At 36.3% G+C, this 22846-nt stretch overlaps 1 protein-coding gene across 4 annotated transcripts in view; it reads left to right on the top strand.

Annotated features, from left to right (window-relative positions):
* LOC125234687 overlaps positions 1–22846 on the top strand; it is a 43952-nt gene that overhangs the window by 14859 nt on the left and 6247 nt on the right. For 3 of the 4 annotated variants that reach the window (XM_048141033.1, XM_048141031.1, XM_048141034.1), the window contains one exon: positions 22373–22635. In XM_048141033.1, the coding sequence (XP_047996990.1) occupies positions 22380–22635 (256 nt within the window). In that variant the 5' untranslated portion in view covers positions 22373–22379. Of the gene's footprint in view, positions 1–8019; positions 8404–22372; positions 22636–22846 lie in introns of those variants that run through there. The other variant, XM_048141032.1, reaches the window with a different exon arrangement.

Raw genomic sequence — 22846 nt, 5'->3', positions numbered from 1 at the left:
CTCTCATAATAAGATATTACGCAGTCTAGTCACATTTATGATCGCGAACGCACAGATTTTGTCTCATGCGAAAAATTCGCAAAATTAGACAATGTGCACTTTTAACCTTACGCACATGACTTGAATGCGTATCTGCCTCATCAACATTTTATAATATACAGTGTGGAAAAATCGAATGCCACATCAATGGCAACTAAGTACCTTAACGGCTCAGCCACGACATTGGTCTAAGCGCGGCAGCGGTGAGCGGCGGCCATATATTGGAGCGAGACACAGCGATGGGACTTTTCATTCGCACGTATGGCTGCCGCTCACCGCTGTCGCGCTTAGACCAATGTCGTGGCTGGGCCGTAAATATTGTAAATAGCACATTTTGTATAAGGGAGACTTTCCTTTGTTTTTAAAAACAATAAATTCTGCATTTAAGGATTTATGAAAAATCGCTTGCCTCAGTCGGGACTCGAACCGGTCAAATGTGACAAAAAATAACGTGCCGTATTTTATGATGCAGATTGAAAGGGTTACTGATAAGGTTCATTTTTCTCTAAATAACAAATACAATCATAATAACGGAAGGCCATGAAAATTTGACACATTATTTGGCACGTTATTTTTTGTCACATTTGACCGGTTCGAGTCCCGACTGAGGCAAGCGATTTTTCATAAATCCTTAAATGCAGAATTTATTGTTTTTAAAAACAAAGGAAAGTCTCCCTTACACAAAATGTGCTATTTACAATATTTAAGGTAGTTGCCATCCATGTGGCATTCGATTTTTCCACCCTGTATAGTGGAAATCAAGTCCGATTCCCATTGGTTCACACAGTTAACATTATTTTAAATAATCATCATCCTCCTTGCGTTATCCGGGCATTCGCCACGGCTCGGCTCCTGAGGTCCGCTTTGACAACTAATCCCAAGATTTGGCAGTAGAACTAATTTTACGAAAGCGACTTCCATCTGACCTTCCAACCAGAAGGGCAACTAGCCCTTATTGGAATTAGTCCGCATATGCGCCTCGAGTTTCTCGCGATGTTTTCATAAATAATAAATTAATTAAATAATATTTTCTGAACGTCTACCAAGACTTTTGACGTTTTCTAATACGTTAATCTATACCTTGGAGCATTTTTGATTAAATGATTAGCTATTAAACATTTGGGGGCGCTGTTCACTTATACAAGGAAGGTAATTTTACGTGACTTTTACGTCATTGAGTAACGTGTTTTAAAACGTTTATCAAATAACCTAACCACAAAATTAAAATTTTGAAAAAAACCCCGACCGCGACATAGTGGACCGATTTTCATGAAACATGGCTAAGAAAACTCTCGACTAACTCAGCTTTCAAAAAAAAAACTAAATCTAAATCGGTTCGGGAGTTACGATGCCTCAGACAGATACACACACAGACAGGCAGACAGACACGTCAAACTTATAACACCCCATCATTTTTGCGTCGGGGTTTTAAATAAATGGTCGGGGTCTTAATACACGCACTACACACCACACTACACAAAGACAATACATGGTGCAATGTAATTGAATTCGTCATGGAAACTGCGTATGCTTCGCTCACGTGGTCCAGTTGGCATTTATAAGTTGTTAGGATGAAAACACGGAATAGATAAAAGCGATAATCATAAGTCCGCGTGGGCGTCCCAGGGTGGCTAGCCGAATGGCACAAACGCTCACGAAACGCTCACGAAACGAAGCGCTAGTAGATATCTATCTCTATCGCGCTTGCGTATTGGCGCGACAGAGCCAGCGGCGTATCGCTTTCGTTTGGCGTCGGAGAAATGCCATTCGGCTACGGGGCCAGATATCGCTGGTGCGAGGAAGCCCAGGGTGGCTAGCCGAATGGCACAATCGCTCACGAAACGCTCACGAAACGAAGCGCTAGTAGATATCTATCTCTATCGCGCTTGCGTATTGGCGCGACAGAGCCAGCGGCGTATCGCTTTCGTTTGGCGTCGGAGAAATGCCATTCGGCTACGGGGCCAGGCCCCGTGTGAGCGTTTCGTGAGCGATTGTGCCATTCGGCTAGCCACCCTGGCCCCGTAGCCGAATGGCATTTCTCCGACGCCAAACGAAAGCGATACGCCGCTGGCTCTGTCGCGCCAATACGCAAGCGCGATAGAGATAGATATCTACTAGCGCTTCGTTTCGTGAGCGTTTCGTGAGCGATTGTGCCATTCGGCTAGCCACCCTGAAAGACCTATCTGCACTCGGTGTAACCAACTGGCGTAAAGTGGCGCAGGATAGGGCAGAGTGGCAATTTCTTGTGTCGGAGGCCAAGATCCTTTTTGGGTCGCTGAGCCAGTGAAGTAAATAAGTAGGTATATAAAGAATGGCAATTTCTTGTGTCGGAGGCCAAGATCCTTTTTGGGTCGCTGAGCCAGTGAAGTAAGTAAGTATATAAGAAACCATAAGTTAGAAACTTAGAACTAGTAGGAGTCGTAGAACATAAATATTAAGAGCGATTTTTACAGTTTACCAAGTATGCAGGCAGGTATGTAGGTACCTAAGGTACTAACATATACTAGACCAGTACCTATAACACAACGCGGTACAAAAACATAGAAATTAGATCCTCGTAATGTCTAAACAGTTTCCTTAATCTGCTCATTTTGTATCGCAATGCGAGACATGACTTTCTTTCACAATAAAACATTTTGAGGTCACACGAATTTAACGATAACTAGACATATTCATATCCGTAGGGTAATGTACCGACGTTCTAAAAAAATGGGTCAATGTTATAAATCATACCTATTTATAACTAGTTAAACAAAACCTTAAATTTTTCAAGTATCACTCTATTGACACGTTTGTAATGACAATCACGTCGTTTGATACATTTGTTTGTATCTTGAAAATCGGATTAAAATGTAAAATAATTTTAAGTGTATCGCAATACATAGAACAGAAAACATTCACGGCTCAGAAACAAGTAAGTATATCTGCTCATCACAGAAATAAATGCCCTTTGGGACAATTTAATTTTATGTGTGTACCGGGATTCGATACCAAGGTTTAAAAGGCTTGCACTACAAACCGGTCGTTTTATAAAATAACACAGTGTTAGCAAAATACTCAAGTAAAATTACAATAGTTAAGTCCCCTGCATTGTACCTAGTTTCATTTTAAACAGGTCACACCGTGACCCACACTGCACAAAGCCTACTTACCATCCACTTAGTTATGAACCATTTGTATTGACAAACGTCCACATTTCAGCGTACCTAGCCAACATCACCGCAAGCGAATCGTAGCCAGGCATTTTCGTGAAAACAATCACCAAAAATATTTTTCTACTTGTCGACTGTAGTCTGTCAATTAGGACACCACATACTAAACTATAAGTGCTAACTTTTTCAGTGTTGGATACTCTATGGCAGTTCCGACTCAATTATAATAAGCTCATTATAGTTGACTTTAGTTAACTGTAATAATTTCAAAAATAGAACTTCATACAATTTCTATACTAATTTGCGATACCTGGCAAATTTTCCTGCATCTGAAACACATTTTTTATTTATTTATCGCGTTATCGGCCAATCAGAGACGGTTATTACAAACAAAACAATTGGTTGCTAGGTAATTCGATGTTGATACAACGGTAAACGTTACTCTATTAACATTAATTTTAACTTGCATGAATGATGATATTTCCGTCCATTGATGATGAAGATGATGACTCGTAGAAAAAGTATTGTATACAATAGTGATATAATTAAGCTTTTCACTCTCGTACCGTACTATTAGGCCACTCAGCAAGCTTCGTGGCCTAAACATGGTACTCGACTGAAAAGCTTTGTATTATATCACGATTGTATAAAATACTATTTCATACTTTCCACTTTGTAACCGCTGTATATAGTTTTCAAAAAATGGTAACGAAGTGAAAAATTTAATTAGGGACGTTTTTTGGCTCGTGATTCTGAGTAGAAAAACATTAAACTTACCTATTTAAAAAAAAAAAATCTTTTGAATCTCCATATCGCGTGATATCTATTATCTCTTCCGGTGCCGTAGCCGAATGGCATTTCTGCGACGCGAAACGGAAACGCCGAGCAAGGTAGTCTGGCTCTGCCGCGCCAATACGCACGAGCGATAGATAGATATCTACGAGTGTTTCGTTTCGTGAGCGTTTGTGCCATTCGGCTACATACAGGGGCGCGACAAAGGCAGACTGCTCTTTGATCGCCACATATCGTCAACGATTGTCACGTCGACTAGGCCGGCAGTTTACTACATCTCAACAAACACGCATAATTTTGTTTCAGTCGAAATATTCGAAAGTCACGGTCATGTATTATGTATTTAAATGTGTGTTTAATCACTTGGTGTTTTCACAACAATGGTCAGTTTGAGTTTGCAGAGGCGTTTGAACGTGAATACTGGCCTTCACGAATTTTCTTCTCATAGACAAATAATATACAGGTTGTTTCTTGTAGGAGGTTAAAGGAAAATTATAATACCTAAAATCGCCGTCAATAGAATTGTCAACAATGTAAACAAACCATTATATAAAATATCAATATTCTAGCACAATTATTATTATCGTAAAGGTTGAGGATCATAATATGATATGAATTTATTAAAAACACTTGGATTTAGCCAGTATCTGATGAGTTAATTAGAATGTAAATTAAAGACATTTTGACTACAGGGTTTATTTACATTGTTTACAAATTGGGAAGAAAGCCGTACTTTATTATTTTAATCATAATTTTATTTATTTACTCATGTTTACAAACTGAAAAAGTTTGTAATATGTAACCGCAGTTTGACATATAAGTTTTTGCTTTCCATTTTATCCGCGCAGTGTCGCTTTAGTCGGCCAGTGCTGCCTTCTATAGTTCTTGCACGTTCCCTTTTGACGGCGACTTTACCCTCAACTCGCAGGTTAAACTGGGCACAGACATGGCAAAAAAAAGATGGTGTGACGACCTCAACGTGTCTTGCGACTACTGGAATCATGCAGTAAACCGTGATAATTGGCGGAAAACAGGGTACCTAAGCAAGACCGAGTAATGTGATTTGTTTATTATATCATTATAAATGGGCTTACTCTTGGCCACAGACTAGCCAAAGGCAAAGACGTGGCCTACGATGGAGTGAGCTCGCCCAGAAGATGCCTGATTTGAAGGAGGCCAAAATATCATTTTGAGTTATCATGCCAGGAAGTAGAAAAAAAAACGAATAAGGCTTAACACAATATGATGAGCCTGTAAAGCTATCTACAGCTGCGATGTACACTGCTGAATGTACCGGAACAATTGGAAGTAAACAAATACACCCTGTATATTTAATAGAGAACAGTCCCAGTTTCCGCTATCCTTTGTGCAAGTGCATACAAATCACCTGCAGTTTCCCTGCACCGGAACTGGGCCAAATTAATTACCACGACAAAGGTATGTAAAATGCATTATTTATGGTAGAGGCACCCTTCTGCATAGAGTTACGATACGACGGAAGATGGAGATTAGACGAATAGAGTTGAATATCGTAAAATGAAAGACTTGTGTAGTTTTCAGGCTAAGAAAATGGGTTTTTTTTTAATTCAGGATTCTTTTTATAATTTCATGAAAAAGAGATAATCGCTAACACTCCGTCAATAAGTATCAGTGTACAGTCGAGTTCATAAATATGTGTACATTTTTTCACCTTATTGAAAAGAGTTAAGGTGAAAATATGTTCACATATTTATGACCTCGACTGTACATTATTAGAAATCGTTCAGGTTTGATTTGTTTACACCGACATTGATTTACCTTATATTAACGTCCTGTTGATTTTTGGAGGCGAAGAAAGCAGAAAGCAATATTCTACGTTTAACGCTTTCCTAAGCAGCATTTATCCAAAAAGTTTTTCTTCAAAGCCAAATGTACCTATACAGCGCGTAAACGCAATAAGGGCGATAAATGAAACCATGCGTATAATTCAATATTGTTATCATTAATTAAGAGGTGTTTTTGATTTACTCTTAATTTTCACCCCATAATGAATTTTGGAAAAAAAATCTCAGCAGCAATGTACTGTAAACGTGGTTGCGATGACAATCAATGACAACTGTCAACGAGCGTTTAACGGGAGAGTGTTTGCATTACGTTGCGGGCCGAATTAATTTGTATGGATAAAAAAATATTTCAATTTTAAGTAAAAGTTATCTAATTACATTTTATACGTCCTATACTCACCACCGTTAAGAGGTTCGCCCGTATTAGGTTTACACCCTGTATATTCCAGCAATTAATCTATTTTATTGATTAATTTGAAGAGAGAAGCCTCACTTTAAGAAAGTAATGAAATATGAACCTGAAATTTCGACGACCGGTCTGGCGCAGTCGGTAGTGACCCTGCCTGCTACGCCGCGGTCCGGGGTTCGAATCCCGGTAGGGGCATTTATTTGTGTGATGAGCACAGATATTTGTTCCTGAGTCATGGATGTTTTCTATGTATATAAATATTTATATATTATATATATCGTTGTCTGAGTGCCCACAACACAAGCCTTCTTGAGCTTACCGTGGGCCTCAGTCAATCTGGGTAAGAATGTCCTATAATATTTATTATTAATATATATTTCTTAAAAATCTATGTATAGTTGAAATTCTATTTACTCGTATGTGGTCGACAAATCGTCGGTACTAAGGACTAAGGTACCAGTGTTCAACACGCTAATGCCCAATAGATGACACCTCCTGTCACATTTATTGAAAATGACTTAAGATTGAAAGTGTGCATCTATCTACCTCGTTCTGGTACCTACTTTTACCTTAAGTGCCAAAACCAGTTCAATATTGAATCCTGTATATAAGCTGCTGCTGGTTTTATTTCGGCACGTTATTGTCAACTTAATGAGATTAAATTAAACCTGATGATCGTTTACACGCCTAATTACAGATAACGATCCGTTGGACATTTTATTTAAGGAAATACCTGATGGCTGATGCCCGGCCGGTCGTCAAATATTTTCAAAACAAACAAAAGCATGGGAATATGTATTCGGACTCGGACATAGTTACTTCCGCAAATTGCAACCACCTCTGTTATTATATTGTTATTCAAACCATCAACAGAATAACAACGTATCTGTACATACAACACGTCCAAAGCCGTCTTTACGGTTATTATGGTACCAATTATTGGGCACATTTGCGAAACCCCACTCACGACTGTTCCGACCCAGTTCGGACGTACAATCCTCTTATTGATGTGACGTATCTACTTTATTTAGTGTTTTCGCTTTCGTTTTATTACGTCGTATCTGTAATTAGTATGATCTAGACATAAAGCTTAAGTTTTATTATCGTTGTCAAAGTATTGGGCATCTTGTACTTTTTTTTGTGTTACGTGCGGAGTTTATTTTTGGCAAGGAATTGCCGGGCGTATAATATAATGACTGCACATTTATATGAAGAGGGTATTGTGAAGAATAAGGATATTAAAATAAGCATCTCCTTAATTTATAATTTATTTTAACTTTCCTTTATTACATAGCTATGAGAAATAATCTTGAAACTTTAAATTGAAAAGTGGAAAATGTCTGGCATATTCTAAGCCTAGTTGGCATCGATTGCAGACGTTTCTGCTAATCAGATGTTAAAAATCTTTTAACTTTATTTATAAATAATATGGTTACTTAATTATATGCAAAAAATATTAGGAAGGAATTAACCTATGTGCGGATTGTGCGGTTCATTTTTTCGTGATTTTCAAGTTCTCCAAACATCGTCAAAATACTTACCTATCAATGAAGTAAAGTGCCAGTAAAGAAACCTGTATACATATATCTTCGTGTTAATGCATGATTAGGTATTATACTTAATTAAATGGTCGAAAAAATCTACAAAACAACTTTTACGGGACCCCAACTTTTTTAGCTCATACCCCTTAAGAGTCCGGAAAACAATGCGCTCGTAAGATGCCCACCGAAGTATGTTACCCATTAAGACAGGAAAAGGAACGCCGCTAACCCAGTGGCCAACTGAGAGGTGACATCGACCGATTACGCCCGCCGAGCCTCCATTCCGTACCGGTATCTGACGCACACCGCAGGCGAACCATGCGCGTGAGCATACTACCCGGACTATTAGGAGTTATAGGACCATAGGACCATGCACCCAGGGGTGAGCACTATTGTCTTTCAAAACGAAACGCGGACGCGAGCTGCATTACAATCAGTGTGAGAGTTTCGGCGACATGTGAATACAAAGTCGTTGTCGATAACGCATCGGACGAACGAATTACTGGAGGAAGGACTATCGGCTGATTAAGACGTCTGTGTTTGTGAACTTGTGAAGGATTGTAGGCTGTGATATCCGAACATTTTGTGCCTAAGTGTACTAAGGATCTACTACTCAAATGAATCTGTAAACCTGTTGATGTAACGGGGTAAGTTTTTTAGTTGCAATTAATTCTGCTGTCTGCTTCGATTACTGGGATTTATCAGGATTTTATCTATCGACCGTTATTAAAGACAGTTATTTGTCAATATTTAATTAGGATAGGATGCCGAAGTTTGGTAAAAATGACTGAACATCCATCCTCCAGATACCTAAAGTCGTTTTCAGAATTCAAAACTTTGATATGTATAATTCTGTAACTGCATAAAATTTTTAAAATCGTATACTCAATATTTTAGTCGAAATTCATTCAAAACCAAAAGTACTAAGGCACTAAGTTTTGTCAATGATTTCAGGTATAATCACTATTTTTAACACACGAAAGCCGTAATCATTGTAGTTTATGGCTATTTTAGTGATTAATGTACTTAAAATAAATAAAAAAATACAAAAATTTAAAAAAATATTAAAAAGGTGATAATTTTTTTTAACATTATCCTATTTTGTTCTTTCTACACAATATATATCTAAAAGCAATAAATATCAAAAAAAGCCACATTTATACAGTTTATAAAAATATATAGTTTGTTATATAAATATATTACGAAACGCGAGATAAAAAATAATTAAAATGAAAATTTTAATGTACGGGTCAGCTTGCATTATTCAATGAGGTGAGGTAAAGGTACTACCCGCTATGCAGTGGAGTTCATCTAGTAATACAGAAATATACTTATTCTAATAACGTTTACACATGTAGGTATATCACGACCCAGTACAGAAAATTGTAAAAGTCCTATAATATAGTTTATTTTGATTGTAAAATAAAATTGCATGTGACTTATATTGCAAAAAAAATGTCTTAATCACGTTCTCCTCTCCTAAAGCAGTTCTTAGTTAGCAGCTTAGCAGAATTTAGTTACTTCCTTTGGGCCCCCTTAAATCGGTTTTACCCATCCATAAAAGATAAAATAAAAATATCGTCATCTTCTTCCTTTCAGTATCAATGATATAGTTAGTTATTGCGCAATAGTGCCATAAAAAATAAACTAGATTCGTATTAGCATTAAACATTAATGATTTTTGAACTAAGACATTGCTTTTGTACAAAGGAGAACCTCAAAAAATGGTCTGACTAGACGAAAACATGTGCATCGGGGCTAGTACTCAAGGCTCTCAAAAAGTGTAGCTATTTTGAGTTATTCAAATAAAACAACATGAATAGTCTGAATTTAATTATGTATATATCACAACATCCACTGCATAAGCACATCAGTTCCGAACATTTAATTTAAAAAGTCTTTTTTTACGGTTGCACCTTACGCGGCACTGTTTTTTATTACACCTGCATCCGACAATTTCGAGGCATGTTTCTGCAGCAACAGGCAACGTTGCGGGCAAGTAGGCTCCCAAATCCCAATTGTTACAGACTTTCGTCCAGCCACAAGTAGCAAATAATGGCAAATTTTGAATTGGGTTTAGTTGACCCCATAAATGGACACCTTGATATACCTATAACCCTTACAAAAATGGTGCAAGGCAGCTTTTGTCGGTGAAATGCTGTTAATTTGGCGGTCTTTTTTGGTTAATAACTATTTTCGGCACTCGTTAACCAAAGTACAGGACGCAGATCTGGAATAATAAATATGTCAAGTAAGAATTATCCATAAATTATGCAAATCATATAGATAACTACTATTTCACAAGATGTATTAGGATCAGATGTATATATCTGACCTATCATATCAATCGATCATTTCATGTAATATAAATAGTTAAATTCAGACTATATAGGAGTATGTTGTTTAATTTGAATTACTCTAAATAACTACACTTTTTGAGAGCTTTGAGTACCTTTACCTCACCTCATCGAATCATACAAGCTGACCCGTACCGTACATCAAGATCGCTCTGCCACGTCACTTTCATTATTTTTTATCTCGCATTTCGTAATATATTTATATAACAAACTATATATTTTTATAAACTACATAAATGTGGCTTTTCATTCATATTTATTGCTTTTAGATATATATTGTATAGAAAGAACAAAATAGGATAATGTTATAAAAAAAGTTATCACATTTTTTTTTAATTTTTGTATTTTTTTTATTTTAAGTACATTCATCACTAAAATAGCCATAAAATACAATGATTACGGCTTTCGTGTGTTAAAAATAGTGATTATACCTGAAATCATTGACAAAACTTATTGAAATGAGCATTCAAATCACCCTATCGGGCGATGTAAATTATTTTTTATCACTCGTCGTATAATATATTTCTATAACAAATTATACATTTTCTAAAACTAGATAAATGTAGCTATTAAATAATTGGTTTCAAAGGAAGCAGATCTACTCCTTTCTTTATCTACAGTAGTCTCAGTGCTTAATCATAAAATGAATTCTGTGAATTCCTTGCTCACTAAAACAACTTATAGGTAGGTAGGTACCTGTGCAATTTGATCATTTAGTCTTAATAAAAGCAGTCTTAAAAATTTCAAAGTAGTTATTATGAACGGAGTTCTAAATATAACTATCAATCAGATGCTCCATCGGATTGAATGATTGAGATCCGGCTCGAAGGACCATAAAATATGTTAAGCGCAAATAATTAGTGTAATTATGTTCCTTATGATATAATAGCACTTAATTTACACTTACTGATATTGAACTTGAATAGTCTTCATTAAGCGCTACTTAGGTACGTGCGAAGTTTGTTATTAATAACAAATTAGGTATAATTAACTTTAATTATGGTATAATTAAGCGATACAGGAATGAGATTGACATCTCTCATGTGAACTTAGCTACAATATCATAATACTTACTAGATTCTGACCAAAAAAAGTTGGCAGCTATTTTACTTATCGGCATGTAGGTAGAAGTGTTGCCCTAAAATCATAATTTCATAGGAGTTTGTTATAGGTACTTAAATAACTAGCTTCGACTACCTAATAAAATGCTGACCATTTACAAACAGAAGCAGGATTCCTTAACTACAGTTAGTTACAGAGGCATTTGAAAATGAACAACGAATACTCTTAGAAGAATGCAAAATAATAAGTGACACGTTCCTATATGGCTCTACAAATGTGAGTGTGCACGGGAAAACGTCCCATTTTGTCGATTGCTATAAAGCCGCTTTGTCAGTTTATTCCTATAAAGACATAAGTAAATCTCGCCTTAATGGCAGCCGACAAAGTGGGACGTTTTACTAAACACACTCACAAATAAGTTCATGTTTTAGATAGTTTTGCCGCCACTATATAAGATTATTGTAAGTGTCACTTGATGAGATGTAAAAAGTTAACCAAATAAATAGCAAATAAATTATCTTACCTTAATAATTATATTTTACATTCTAGTTAAGTAAAGCTAAGCGCCTTATAATGAATGAAATGCTGAATGTCGAGCCTATATCGTAGGCGGCTAATGTGCGTGCAAATAAACATGAATGTGCCTTATCGCAGACTACCTTCAATAGACTTAGCAAATGTGGTAGTTGTTAGCTTTTCTCATGCTCAAATAACTTCCAACACAATTAACTTTCAAAGTTCCAAATACTGATTTTGTTTATATCAAAACAGTTGTTTACCTACATATGTTAATAAGAGCAAGGATGATCAAATGGTTCTTGATAGGAGTATATAATTTGTTTCAGGATACGGTAATGAGGATTTTATCCAATTTATAAGTACTTAGGTTCATAAACCCAATTATGTAAAGGTTACCGTATATTTGGTCACACTCTGACCTGTTATTCAACACTAACTATTACTCGTACTTATTATGAAGTCTGTTACTTTTAATTTTAGTGGTAAAGTAACTACTTTACTGAATAATAATTAAGCATTAAAATGTTTTTACATAATAATTAGTGCGTAATGGAGACCTCCTAGTCTTTGTGGCTGTATCGCGCAAGTTACTAAATATTAGTAAGTATTACATATATTGTTAAATTTCAGTATAACTAATTCTCGATAGCTTAAATTTGAATACCCATTAATTATTAATTAATTAGTTTTGTCCACAAATATTCCATGCTCCTTCTAGTCACCGTACTAAAACGATCTTAATCTGCAAGTGAACCGCACGCATATAAAAATACGCAAGTTAATTCAAATTTGCTTAATTTTACTATAATTCATGACAGTTTAAATTCGAATATTTAGATACTCAAAAATCTCTACAGTCCACAAATATTCCAAGCATATTCATTTATTTTTGTTTTATTAATAAGATGAGCAACCTGGTATAATTTCCACAATGTTGTTATTTCAAGGACGCGCGCTGGTGGCCTAGCGGTAAGAGCGTGCGACTTACGATCCGGAGGTCGCGGGTTCGAACCCCGGCTCGTACCAATGAGTTTTTCGAAACTTATGTGCGAAATGTCATTTGATATTTGCCAGTCGCTTTTCGGTGAAGGAAAACATCGTGAGGACTAATTCCAATAAGGCCTAGTTACCCGTCGGGTTGGAAGGTCAGATGGCAGTCGCTTTCGTAAAAACTAGTACCTACGCCAAATCTTGGGATTAGTTGTCAAAGCGGACCCCAGGCTCCCATGAGCCGTGGCAAATGCCAGGATAACGCAAGGAGGATGATGATGATGTTGTTATTTCAAGGACAAATTATCTCGATTTATCGGGTTTCACCAGTAAACCCTCTGTATGCTCTTTCTAGTTACCGTACTAAAGCGATCTGCGTCTGCAAGTGAATCGCGCGCATATAAAATGGTCATACAAGGATTACAACCCGTCCAGCCTGTTCCAAGTGTCACGATAAACTTATTCGTCCTCCTTTTGAACCTATTTATTTTTCACTTGCACATACACCTCAATATTTATGCTTATGCTTTCTATGTATGTTTTTGGGTTAACGTTTTTGCAAAAATATTTGTACGTAGGAGTTTTTTATGTTTTATTTTAAGTGTCAATTTTCAATGACGGTGGTCCGGTGGAATGGATCCTTTAGTTTGCAAACATTTTATTACTTAGAATTTTCTTGTGTAGCAAACACATGGTCAAATATTGTTAGTTAATAGGTACCTACTTCTTATTCACGTTTAATAATTCAACTATTACAAACCTACTAACTATTAGCCACGCAGAGGCAGGACCCACACCAGTCAGTCTCAGTACAAGATGTACAAGATGTACTGACATTGACTGAACTAGCATGACAAATACGACAGTTTCCGGAAAAATACGAATGAAACCCTTGTCGCACTACGCTACATCTGTAAGGACTTTTTGGGTGAATGGATACAATATCTAAGGTAGTATTGATTAAACATAAGTCTAAACTTCATTCACGATAACTAGACTTGCAATTGATGCTGCTATCGCGGAAAGAGTCGCTTAAAATGCAGCCCAAATTACTTATTCCTTCCTTCCTTCTAACACCTACAAGTATTTAAAAACTAACACGACACGTATAGATACTCAACTTTTAAGCATTCCACGTACAACATTAACATAGAGCTAGAGCCACTTGCCACGCGTCGTCGTAACGTAGAATAGTGGCCATTTGTGGTACGTGCTTAGTGACCACCCGTGTTAGATAACAGAATAAGGAATTATTGCCGTAAAAGTTATATTACCTTAAACTAAGTATTAAGTAATTTAACCTAGGTTAGTTATATTTTACCTATGTATCTTCTGCATCAAGTTTCAATGCACGATGATTGTCAATATCATTGGTCCTGGAGGCATATTTCTGAGGCGTACCAGGGCAACAACGACAGTACACAACAACAACAAAAAAACAATTGAATGTCACACATATCCTCTTTAAAATATTTTAAAATCTCAAACATTCCTCAAAAGTTAACTCTAAGATAGGTAGTAAGTACACGAATGAATGAATGAATGAATGACTTTATTGCGATAAACATGGTATACATCAGGTGGTACATTATTATTATTACGTTATTACGAACGGCCGTAACGACTAAAATAGTCTCGCTCGGAATTCGGTAATTCTGAATACGAGTACATTACTACAATTTGGTTGGACATATTTTTTATAATTTACGATTCTTAACAAGAAAATTCAAACACTTCTTGCATCAGCTGGTACACAAGCCGTAGAGAATAGGTGCCCTCCTGCAAACTTATATGCTTTTTTTTCCATTTATTGCTTACTGTACAATCATATCATGGTATACATCAGGCTATCAATCCTTGTAGGTCGATATTACTAGTAGATAATTTGATGAATAACCAAACCAACATATCTACGAGAAATGATATATCCTAGACCATGTAAAATTCACAATTTTCTTAAATCCCATTACTAGACCTCCAGAACCAATTTTCTCACAAACATCTGCGTACAAAACTGGCACAAGCCATCAGTTCTAGGTAATAAACGCCAGCGTGGGCCATAAAGACACCACAGGTTAAAACAATAACGCATTTGGCTGAGATGAAAGACGCGATTAGGAACCGCAAACCTGACTGAAGAGCTAAATACGTAATGATTCGAAACAATTTTCGCGAAATAAATGTCTAGTGGTTGACTAGTCGGTATGAGATATGATAGGTACTTATTTCTCCAGCTCATAACGAATTTTCAGTATGACCTATTAATATTATGTCTAAGAATATGGTTTCGGTAAAATAACTACCTATGTGTTACTGACTTACTGAGCTCAGTACACTTTTCATGTCTGACAGGTATGCATAGGTACAGCATACATAACAGACAACGCATTTATTAAAATCATAAGAAAATACTGGAAAACTTATGTAGAAAATAATAATGCTTAGACAATAATTTATTACTGCACACACTAAACAAGCGAGCTTCCGTATAGTGGCAAAAGCTGCAACAAGAAAATAAAACTTACTCGTAATATAATCGTAACGAACGACCGACATAAATAAAAGTTACATATATCCGGAATGTCCTGTTGGTTACATTTTCTAAGAAGTCTTTAAGAGTTTAGGTAAGTGGTAGTTAGATAGACACATACAAAAGACATCAACGAACATCTTTTCATTAAACAGTAGCGCGTTGATGTCATTTGTTCTGCCTTTTACACTGTCTGTCATTCGCGCTCATTTACATTACAAAAATATCTGTTCACGATGTGCTCATGAATTCATATTGATGCTCCTGTATTAAGTGTAGATTTAACTGAAAGCGACTGTAAAGTGTGCACTAAATAAATAAATTGTAAAAGACCATTTTACTATCAGTTTAATCGTCAGTACATCCACGGTCTAGAATCTACTGCCTTTAGGTCATCGCAAGCCGTCGGACAGGTCCCGCGAGGTTAACTGGCGGCTAAACTCATCGCCGCGCCGTTTGATACAGGGCTTAATGGAACCGGTGGCTAATGACAGATTGGTGATGAGAAAAAGTTGGCATACAGTAAATTAACCGTTTAGAATATCATAGCCACTTTGACGTTGGGATGCAATATGTTACCTTATACTCTATAACGTAAACGTGTCGAGAGGTGTTAACCGCTTCTGTCCAGTGGCTGTCAAGCCACTGTACCAACTCGCGCCTTATGCAAATTTTCACTTCCACCTCTGGAGTAGCCCTAACGAGTCTACTCTGGATGGCCAGCCAAGGCAAGCCAGAGGTAGAGAGTCCTGTCCCACTTACGGGTAACAAAACTCCCCAGGAGTAGGTACTCGGGTACGTGGGGCCAGTGTTCCTACCATCCTTATTATTAAGTATAGTCACCGGCAATAATGTCACACAAAAACAAGGTCACCGGCAATAATATGACACAATATATATTATTTCTAGAGCCATTAAGAGTGTGTCAGATATTTTATGCAGGCTTCTTTTTGTACGATATTATTGGCGGTGACTGTACCTACGCATATATTATTTATTAGTATATTGTTCAACTAGTAGGTGCCTTAAGCCCATAGTAAAATATATACACTTAACGTAAAACGTTTTGTTCATTTTCACTGTGAATATTTTAGTGTGTTACAACAAGCTGAACGAAGTAAAGGTTTTGAAACGTTTGAAATGTTTGAATCGGCTTCGCAGAACAAGTGTCAAGTATTATTAGAATATTCATGTATACGGCTTTCTTTCCTTGTTCTTTATTTAAATCTATGACTTTTTGAGTTAACCTTTACTCGGTTTGTTTTTAGGCTTGCAACATGTACCTACAAATATAATGTTACATTTGTACTTATTACGTAAAAGGTAAAAGTACAGAGTTCATAGATGTATCGGTATCTATTTTCATTGAAACGTTCACGTTAGTTTATTTTTTATTTAGGACCTATTAACTTATTGGCCGGTAAAAAAAAATACTCTTTATTAATAACACTTTTTAACAAAATGATTATCCTATGCGATTCGTATGATCAGATAGGTATACTGTAAGTGGATAAATTATTCGCCCGTGTGGAATCCACACGCTGTATGTTTTGCTCGCTTTAGGTAAAAACTGAAATCAATCGTATTTTAAATCATTCTATTGTATTACTAAACTCAGACAGAATAATATAATTTAAACTTGGTTACGTAAACAACGCACTCTATGTATAATTGTATATTTTGCGGTCAAAGACTGAAAACACGTCTATACCAACATTAATTTCCAAAAACAGACTTTCTAAGTTAAGTACATATTCGTACATAACCTACAAACAAGTCAGAATTAAGTTGGATAAGTTCCAATAAGTTTCAAAACTCGATTACACCCGAATTCAAATCTCGTGCCAACTTTTCCAATCCAAATTCGTCATTGCGTTTATCCTCAAATTCAAATTCCTTGCGAAAGCGATTGTCCGGAATGAATGTCAATCATTGGATAATCATCGGATTTGAGTAACGAGTCCTAAGACTTACACGTCCGGAATTCATAATCTGAACCGCACCACTCGCCATCGGCTGGGTGTCCATCCTCGCACCATAGACAGGAATTATACTTTTCCCCTTATTTCTTAAACGTATTACACTAAAAAAATCAAACCGATAAAGTCCATTTGGCCCTTTCCGACGTAATGATATGATAGAAAGGGACAAACGAAATTTCTTGGCTTCATAACTTTAGTGAACATTTATGAATAAGGGGGTTAGACTTTTTTTATTTCAAGGTCAGGAATTTTCTGCCGCGAAAGATCAAAGATTTCCAAAGGGTCGGTAACGCGCAAGTAACACCTCTAGTAACGCCGCAAGCGTTCATAGGCTACAGTGCCTGCAATGTGCTTATCATCAGGCAGGCTGTGTGTTTGTTTGAGTAATCATTGTCGGAACATCTTGAACAATCGGATTTATTGTTGTCTCATGAAAATCTTGTGGGAATGAAGGATCATTGATTTTTAGAACTTATTTCTTTTGTGTATTCTGTGTGTATTGTGACAAGCAAATAAACGGATATCTATCTATCTAAGGTCAGTGTCGGGAAGACCGTCTATCCAGAAAGACCGTCTACTGAGTATAATAACTTTTGTATTTATATACCTATCACTTCTTACACCTCCGAAGGTATACCAGTTTTTCATCCTTAATCCATTGTTCTTCAATACATATCCCTAGGACGAACACTAGTTAACAAAAAACTTGATTCGTGTTTCGAACTCGACCATCGAGTTCAACAAGGTTATACGCAAAACATTTAAATAAAATAGAAGCAGTTGGAATATTTTGTGCATTATGTATGTAACGTGTTAATTTAATAATCGTTCTTCCTGTCTAGTACAATTAATGCTCTTAAATCGCGTTCAATTTATTGTTTTATGTCCTGAAATATGTAACTTCGAAATTGTGCCTAGTCGGAAAGACCGGCATATAAGAGTAAGGCACCTTTTTTAGGCTTTATGGAAAATAAGTCGAGTTTAAACGGGTGTTGTAGGTTAATTTTAATTATAAGTTTCGGCTTTGCTTTTGTCTGGACCTGAAAAAAGAAGTTAATCAACCTCATTTACGGGACATATGACGGTCTTGCCTTATAAATAGAAAAATGCTGATAATATCACCATATTATTTTCAACATATTATGTTGAAAATATCAACGTTATTTGTTTTAATATCTATCACATTACTCCCTGTTATTACAGAATATAACAATGAACATGATTTTGATACTTATTTCCATATGATTTTACGCGACAACGAGCAGTAGACGGTCTTTCCGTAGCGCGTAGGGACGGTCAACCCGCCGAGCCTTAAAAACGTGATTTTTAACACATAAGTTTACTTTAATTCGCCAAAGTATTATAAAAGCTGTGTAGAATATAAAATTTGCTAGCCATAGGACCATGCGGATCACTCCAGACTACTTTAATAGTCTAGTTTTATCTACTCAAATTTTATTTCAAATAAAGTATGCCGGTCTTGCCCGCACTGACCTTAAGTATCTATTTTAATTTATAATATCAAGTCTGAATTCAGATTTAACATTCGTCAGTAGGTATACCTAAAAAAACCGTATCGGAGTCGAATATAATCATCACCCTGTACGGGATTCGCGGCTTTCTGAATTCTGAAAGAGAGAGATAATTCGGACGTAGGTATATGAGAAGTAGTAGTAGCACAAGTAGAAGAGTCAGACATAGACGATTCACTAGTCAAGGCGACAAATAGAAAAATAATGGCCCGTAAAACTTAATTTAACTAATTAATGCCAGCGCTGCAGTCTGATGGTATGACGTACAGTGACTTAAATTAGATATTTCCTCTCTGTTTGTCTTAGACTTCATATATAATATAATTTGTGTACTTAAGTTTTTTCATATGTCATCTAATCTTATTTAGCTTTAGCTCTTAACCCGTCAGAAGGTTATTGGCCTAAATAATCACATTTTCCAGAGTTGATATTCGTGACGGCTTACCGATTGTTGTCGAGACAATACCAACTCATTGTAACGGTTATGAGGAAAGCCTGCAGTGGAGGCTGCAAAACTAAAAATAATGACGTATGTGTTATTAAAATGTTGAGTAAATACAGTCTTTTCTTAAAAGCGAAGATAGGATTAGCTGTGACGAACTACGCCCAACATTTTGTTGACTACTGCGCCAAGTAAAGTAATATGTAAATTTATGTATATGTTTCACATGTAAGTTCTGAGAAAATCCGGGTGAATCGAGCAATCATATTTATTTTGCAGAATTGAACGACTGTATTACGGTTACAATGTGTAGACTGAATTAAAGATTGATTGGCGATTGTGGCTGCAAACTAGTTCAGGTTCATGTGCCGCTCCTATTGTCAAGGCGATAGAGTGTATGTTCAAATTTTGTGACCACTTTCGCCGCATAGATATATCTGATACCGATTGAACAGCATCAAATAAAGTGACGTACAAAGTAGCAAAATATACCTATGTTTATGTACATTAATGGGACAAAAGCGCCTTAGTATACAATATTTTGTCACCGTCATCTAACTGACTTGGTTAAGGTTATCAAACTGTCTATTTAACTACGGCTGCCATTACAGAGTCCATATATATGTTTTAAAATAAAATATATTTAAAACCTATGCTGAATGCAGTAAATAAAACCTTACCTAAACATGTTTTAATGAAAATTGAATGCAGTGAAACTAAATGTTAATAAAATACAATATTTTAATGATTTGGAAGGAAGGACGTTTGTTCGGAAAGAGAAGAGTGGGTATCTCTAAACATTATACTCGTATTAAGTACTTACTGTGACTGTTTTCTTTCCGTACACACCATACAATACCTACAAAACAAATACCACTCGATATCAGTAAATTAAAGCAAATTACACTTTAATCAATGTTAATCACGTACCTGTTTTTTGTACAATTTCAAAAATTCCGATGAACAAGGTGCCAAAATCTCATAATATATTGGAGGCACATTATGATACACCGACTTATCTCCAACCACAAGAATTTTAATTGTCAGATGCACAAAATCTTCTCTTATTCTTTTATTTAGATCTTTAGAACAGAATCCTACTAAAAAATTGACGCGTGTGTCAATTGGTATCAAAGTTTCCATGGGTGTTATGCGAATGAGCTGCTTCATTTTTGATGTGAGTTTAATTATAATAGTCACAGGGAATCTCTTGCTACTGTTTGTAATTGTAAAATGATCTTCACAACGTCCCTGAACGATAGGTGACACAGTCATGTCAAGTAAACCAGGTTCTATTTGTACAGGATTCGGTAAAACATTTCCAAAAATCTTTACTGTTTTGTGAAAAACAGTCTCTTCCGTCTCAGGATTCGTAATCTTAAAGTCATACAGACTTTGATGGAAACCTATGTGTTCTGCTTTTGTTTGGTAGACCTTAATAGTTTGTTTTGACAGAGGCTCCAAAGGCAAATATGTTTTCTCGAAAACAAAAACATCTAATGCCCGTTCAATTGCATCATTTATCAATAATGCAGCGAAGTTTGAAATTAGAGCTGCTTCGGTTTCCTCCTGGGATTCATTTGAGGACACAATTGTTTTACTTTGAGCTATAACTTCTTGGTCTAGATCTCTTTGATCTATTGTTGTTGAGCTAGGAGACATTGGCTCAATTGAGAAAATGTCATGTTCTGATTCTTGAACTAAATTTAAATTCCGTTTGGTTATATGTAAGTCGTACCAACGTTTATAGGGTACTTTGATAGTAATATCACTAAATGGAAAACCACATTTTGCATTGATGTGCCAGAAGTACGCAGGTGGTATATTGATTTCTTTGGTTACATGTATGGTCTCAAGACTTCTATAGAAAGCACCAATTACTGGCAAGCAAAATCCTTCGACAGGAGCTTCAGCCAAAACTTTTTGGCCCACTTTAAAAAACAAATTAAGCGCAAAATCTTCTGATTTCGGCCGAAGTTTAAAAACAAACTTAAAATGTACTGCTAACCCTGGATATAATTTTACCGGAGTAGCTGGAATTATTTTTGCCCGTTTAAATGGTGTATTATCAGTTAACCCTTTGAATCGTAAATTTAAATACGGGTACTCACTGCTAAAGGTGACCAGTGAAAACGATATGGTTTGTTCGTTGGTGGACTGTTCTTCAATAATGATTTTATTTGGAACACTAATTAAATTTGTACTTTGAGGTAAAATTGACCATTCATCTGGCTTCTTCACAAATTGTGTAGGCATTACTGTTGTACCTGAAGCTCCAAAACCTAAAGAACTTTGATCAGATTGTAGTACAGATACACGCCTGTGCTGATTTACGCAGACGTAAGTAGGTAAATGTGAGCCTGGCACTGTTACATTGTCATCTACAGTTGGCTCCGGGGATGCATCCGTATTTTGGTGTCCTAAACTTTGTTCACCCATCACTTCACCATAAGCAGTCTCATCATGTACACTGCTACGAACTGATTCTGTCAAATTTAAAATCGATTCTTTCTTCATCTTCAAATTGGCTTCTAGTGCTTTCCATGTCTTAGCAGTTCTAGCCAATTCGTCCGTAAGCTCAAAGGGTGATGGCCTACATGCTTCTATGCATAGTTTATCGATGATAGTGGCTTTGCGACGTTTTGAATCTTGTATTTTTCGCTTGCAATCTGTAATTGCAAGGTGCATTCGTTGTACAAGCTTTTCCCATTGTGGCAAAGTTCGAAAATCTATCTGGTAAAGGTCTTCTAAATGTTTTATTGTTCGCTCCACGTTCATCCCATAATTGTTTCCATCTCTTATCCGTATATGACTGCATTCTGCTATCTTCATTTTAAAATTGTAGGTATATCTAATGAATAAATAATTATAAACGTTTTTCACTGATTGTATTTACAAAAGTGACGACTGACAATCCTGACGTTGACAGTTGACGTATTACGTAGCTAAAATCAAAGGGCCTATATCTATGGCATATATATACACAAATAGCATTGAATCCAATGAATCACTACTTTAATCACTCCCAACTAAAATAAAATCCGTTCACGTTAAAGAAAAATCACATTAAATATGGATAGTAAAATAAGCCCCTGTAAAAACATGTTTTAATTGATTCATATCTGACTTTTCGGATAATATCATCCATTCGAAGATCTTCGTAACCATGAACACGAAACCTAAAAATGTCACCTTTTTACAGCTTCACAATGGACTCAACGGTACCCCGCGTCATACTGAGCATAGTTCTGGCGGCCCTGCTCCCAATGGCGTCTCCGCACAGTCAAGCTAAGGAGAACATCCCCCACTCCCGGCAGAAGAGGATACTCTGGATCACGAACGATGGCCGACTGGCGTTGCCTCCTGGGACGACCATGACGATAACGCCTTCGCTGTCGATGCCGTTTGTGAGGCATCCGCCGAAGGGGTTTTTGTCTAATGTATCTGTTAATTTTCCTTTTACAAGTAAGTTGAATTTATTTATTTTATGGTAAGACATTGAAGCAAAATTTAAAAAAACATATAGCCGTGTGTATTTTAGGAGTATGTAATTTGAAAAAGATAAATAACCTTGACGCCGGTGAGTCTACAAGCAAATTGTATACACATTAAAATTACTTGAGCATTACTACTGTAAATCACTCAAAACGATTCACACCATATGACCGTATACCTA

This window comes from Leguminivora glycinivorella, chromosome 16 (genome assembly GCF_023078275.1).
Source record: "Leguminivora glycinivorella isolate SPB_JAAS2020 chromosome 16, LegGlyc_1.1, whole genome shotgun sequence".
Lineage (NCBI taxonomy): Eukaryota > Metazoa > Arthropoda > Insecta > Lepidoptera > Tortricidae > Leguminivora > Leguminivora glycinivorella.
The sequence above is the reverse complement of the archived record's forward strand: the minus strand, read 5'-3'. Positions and strand labels throughout refer to the sequence as shown.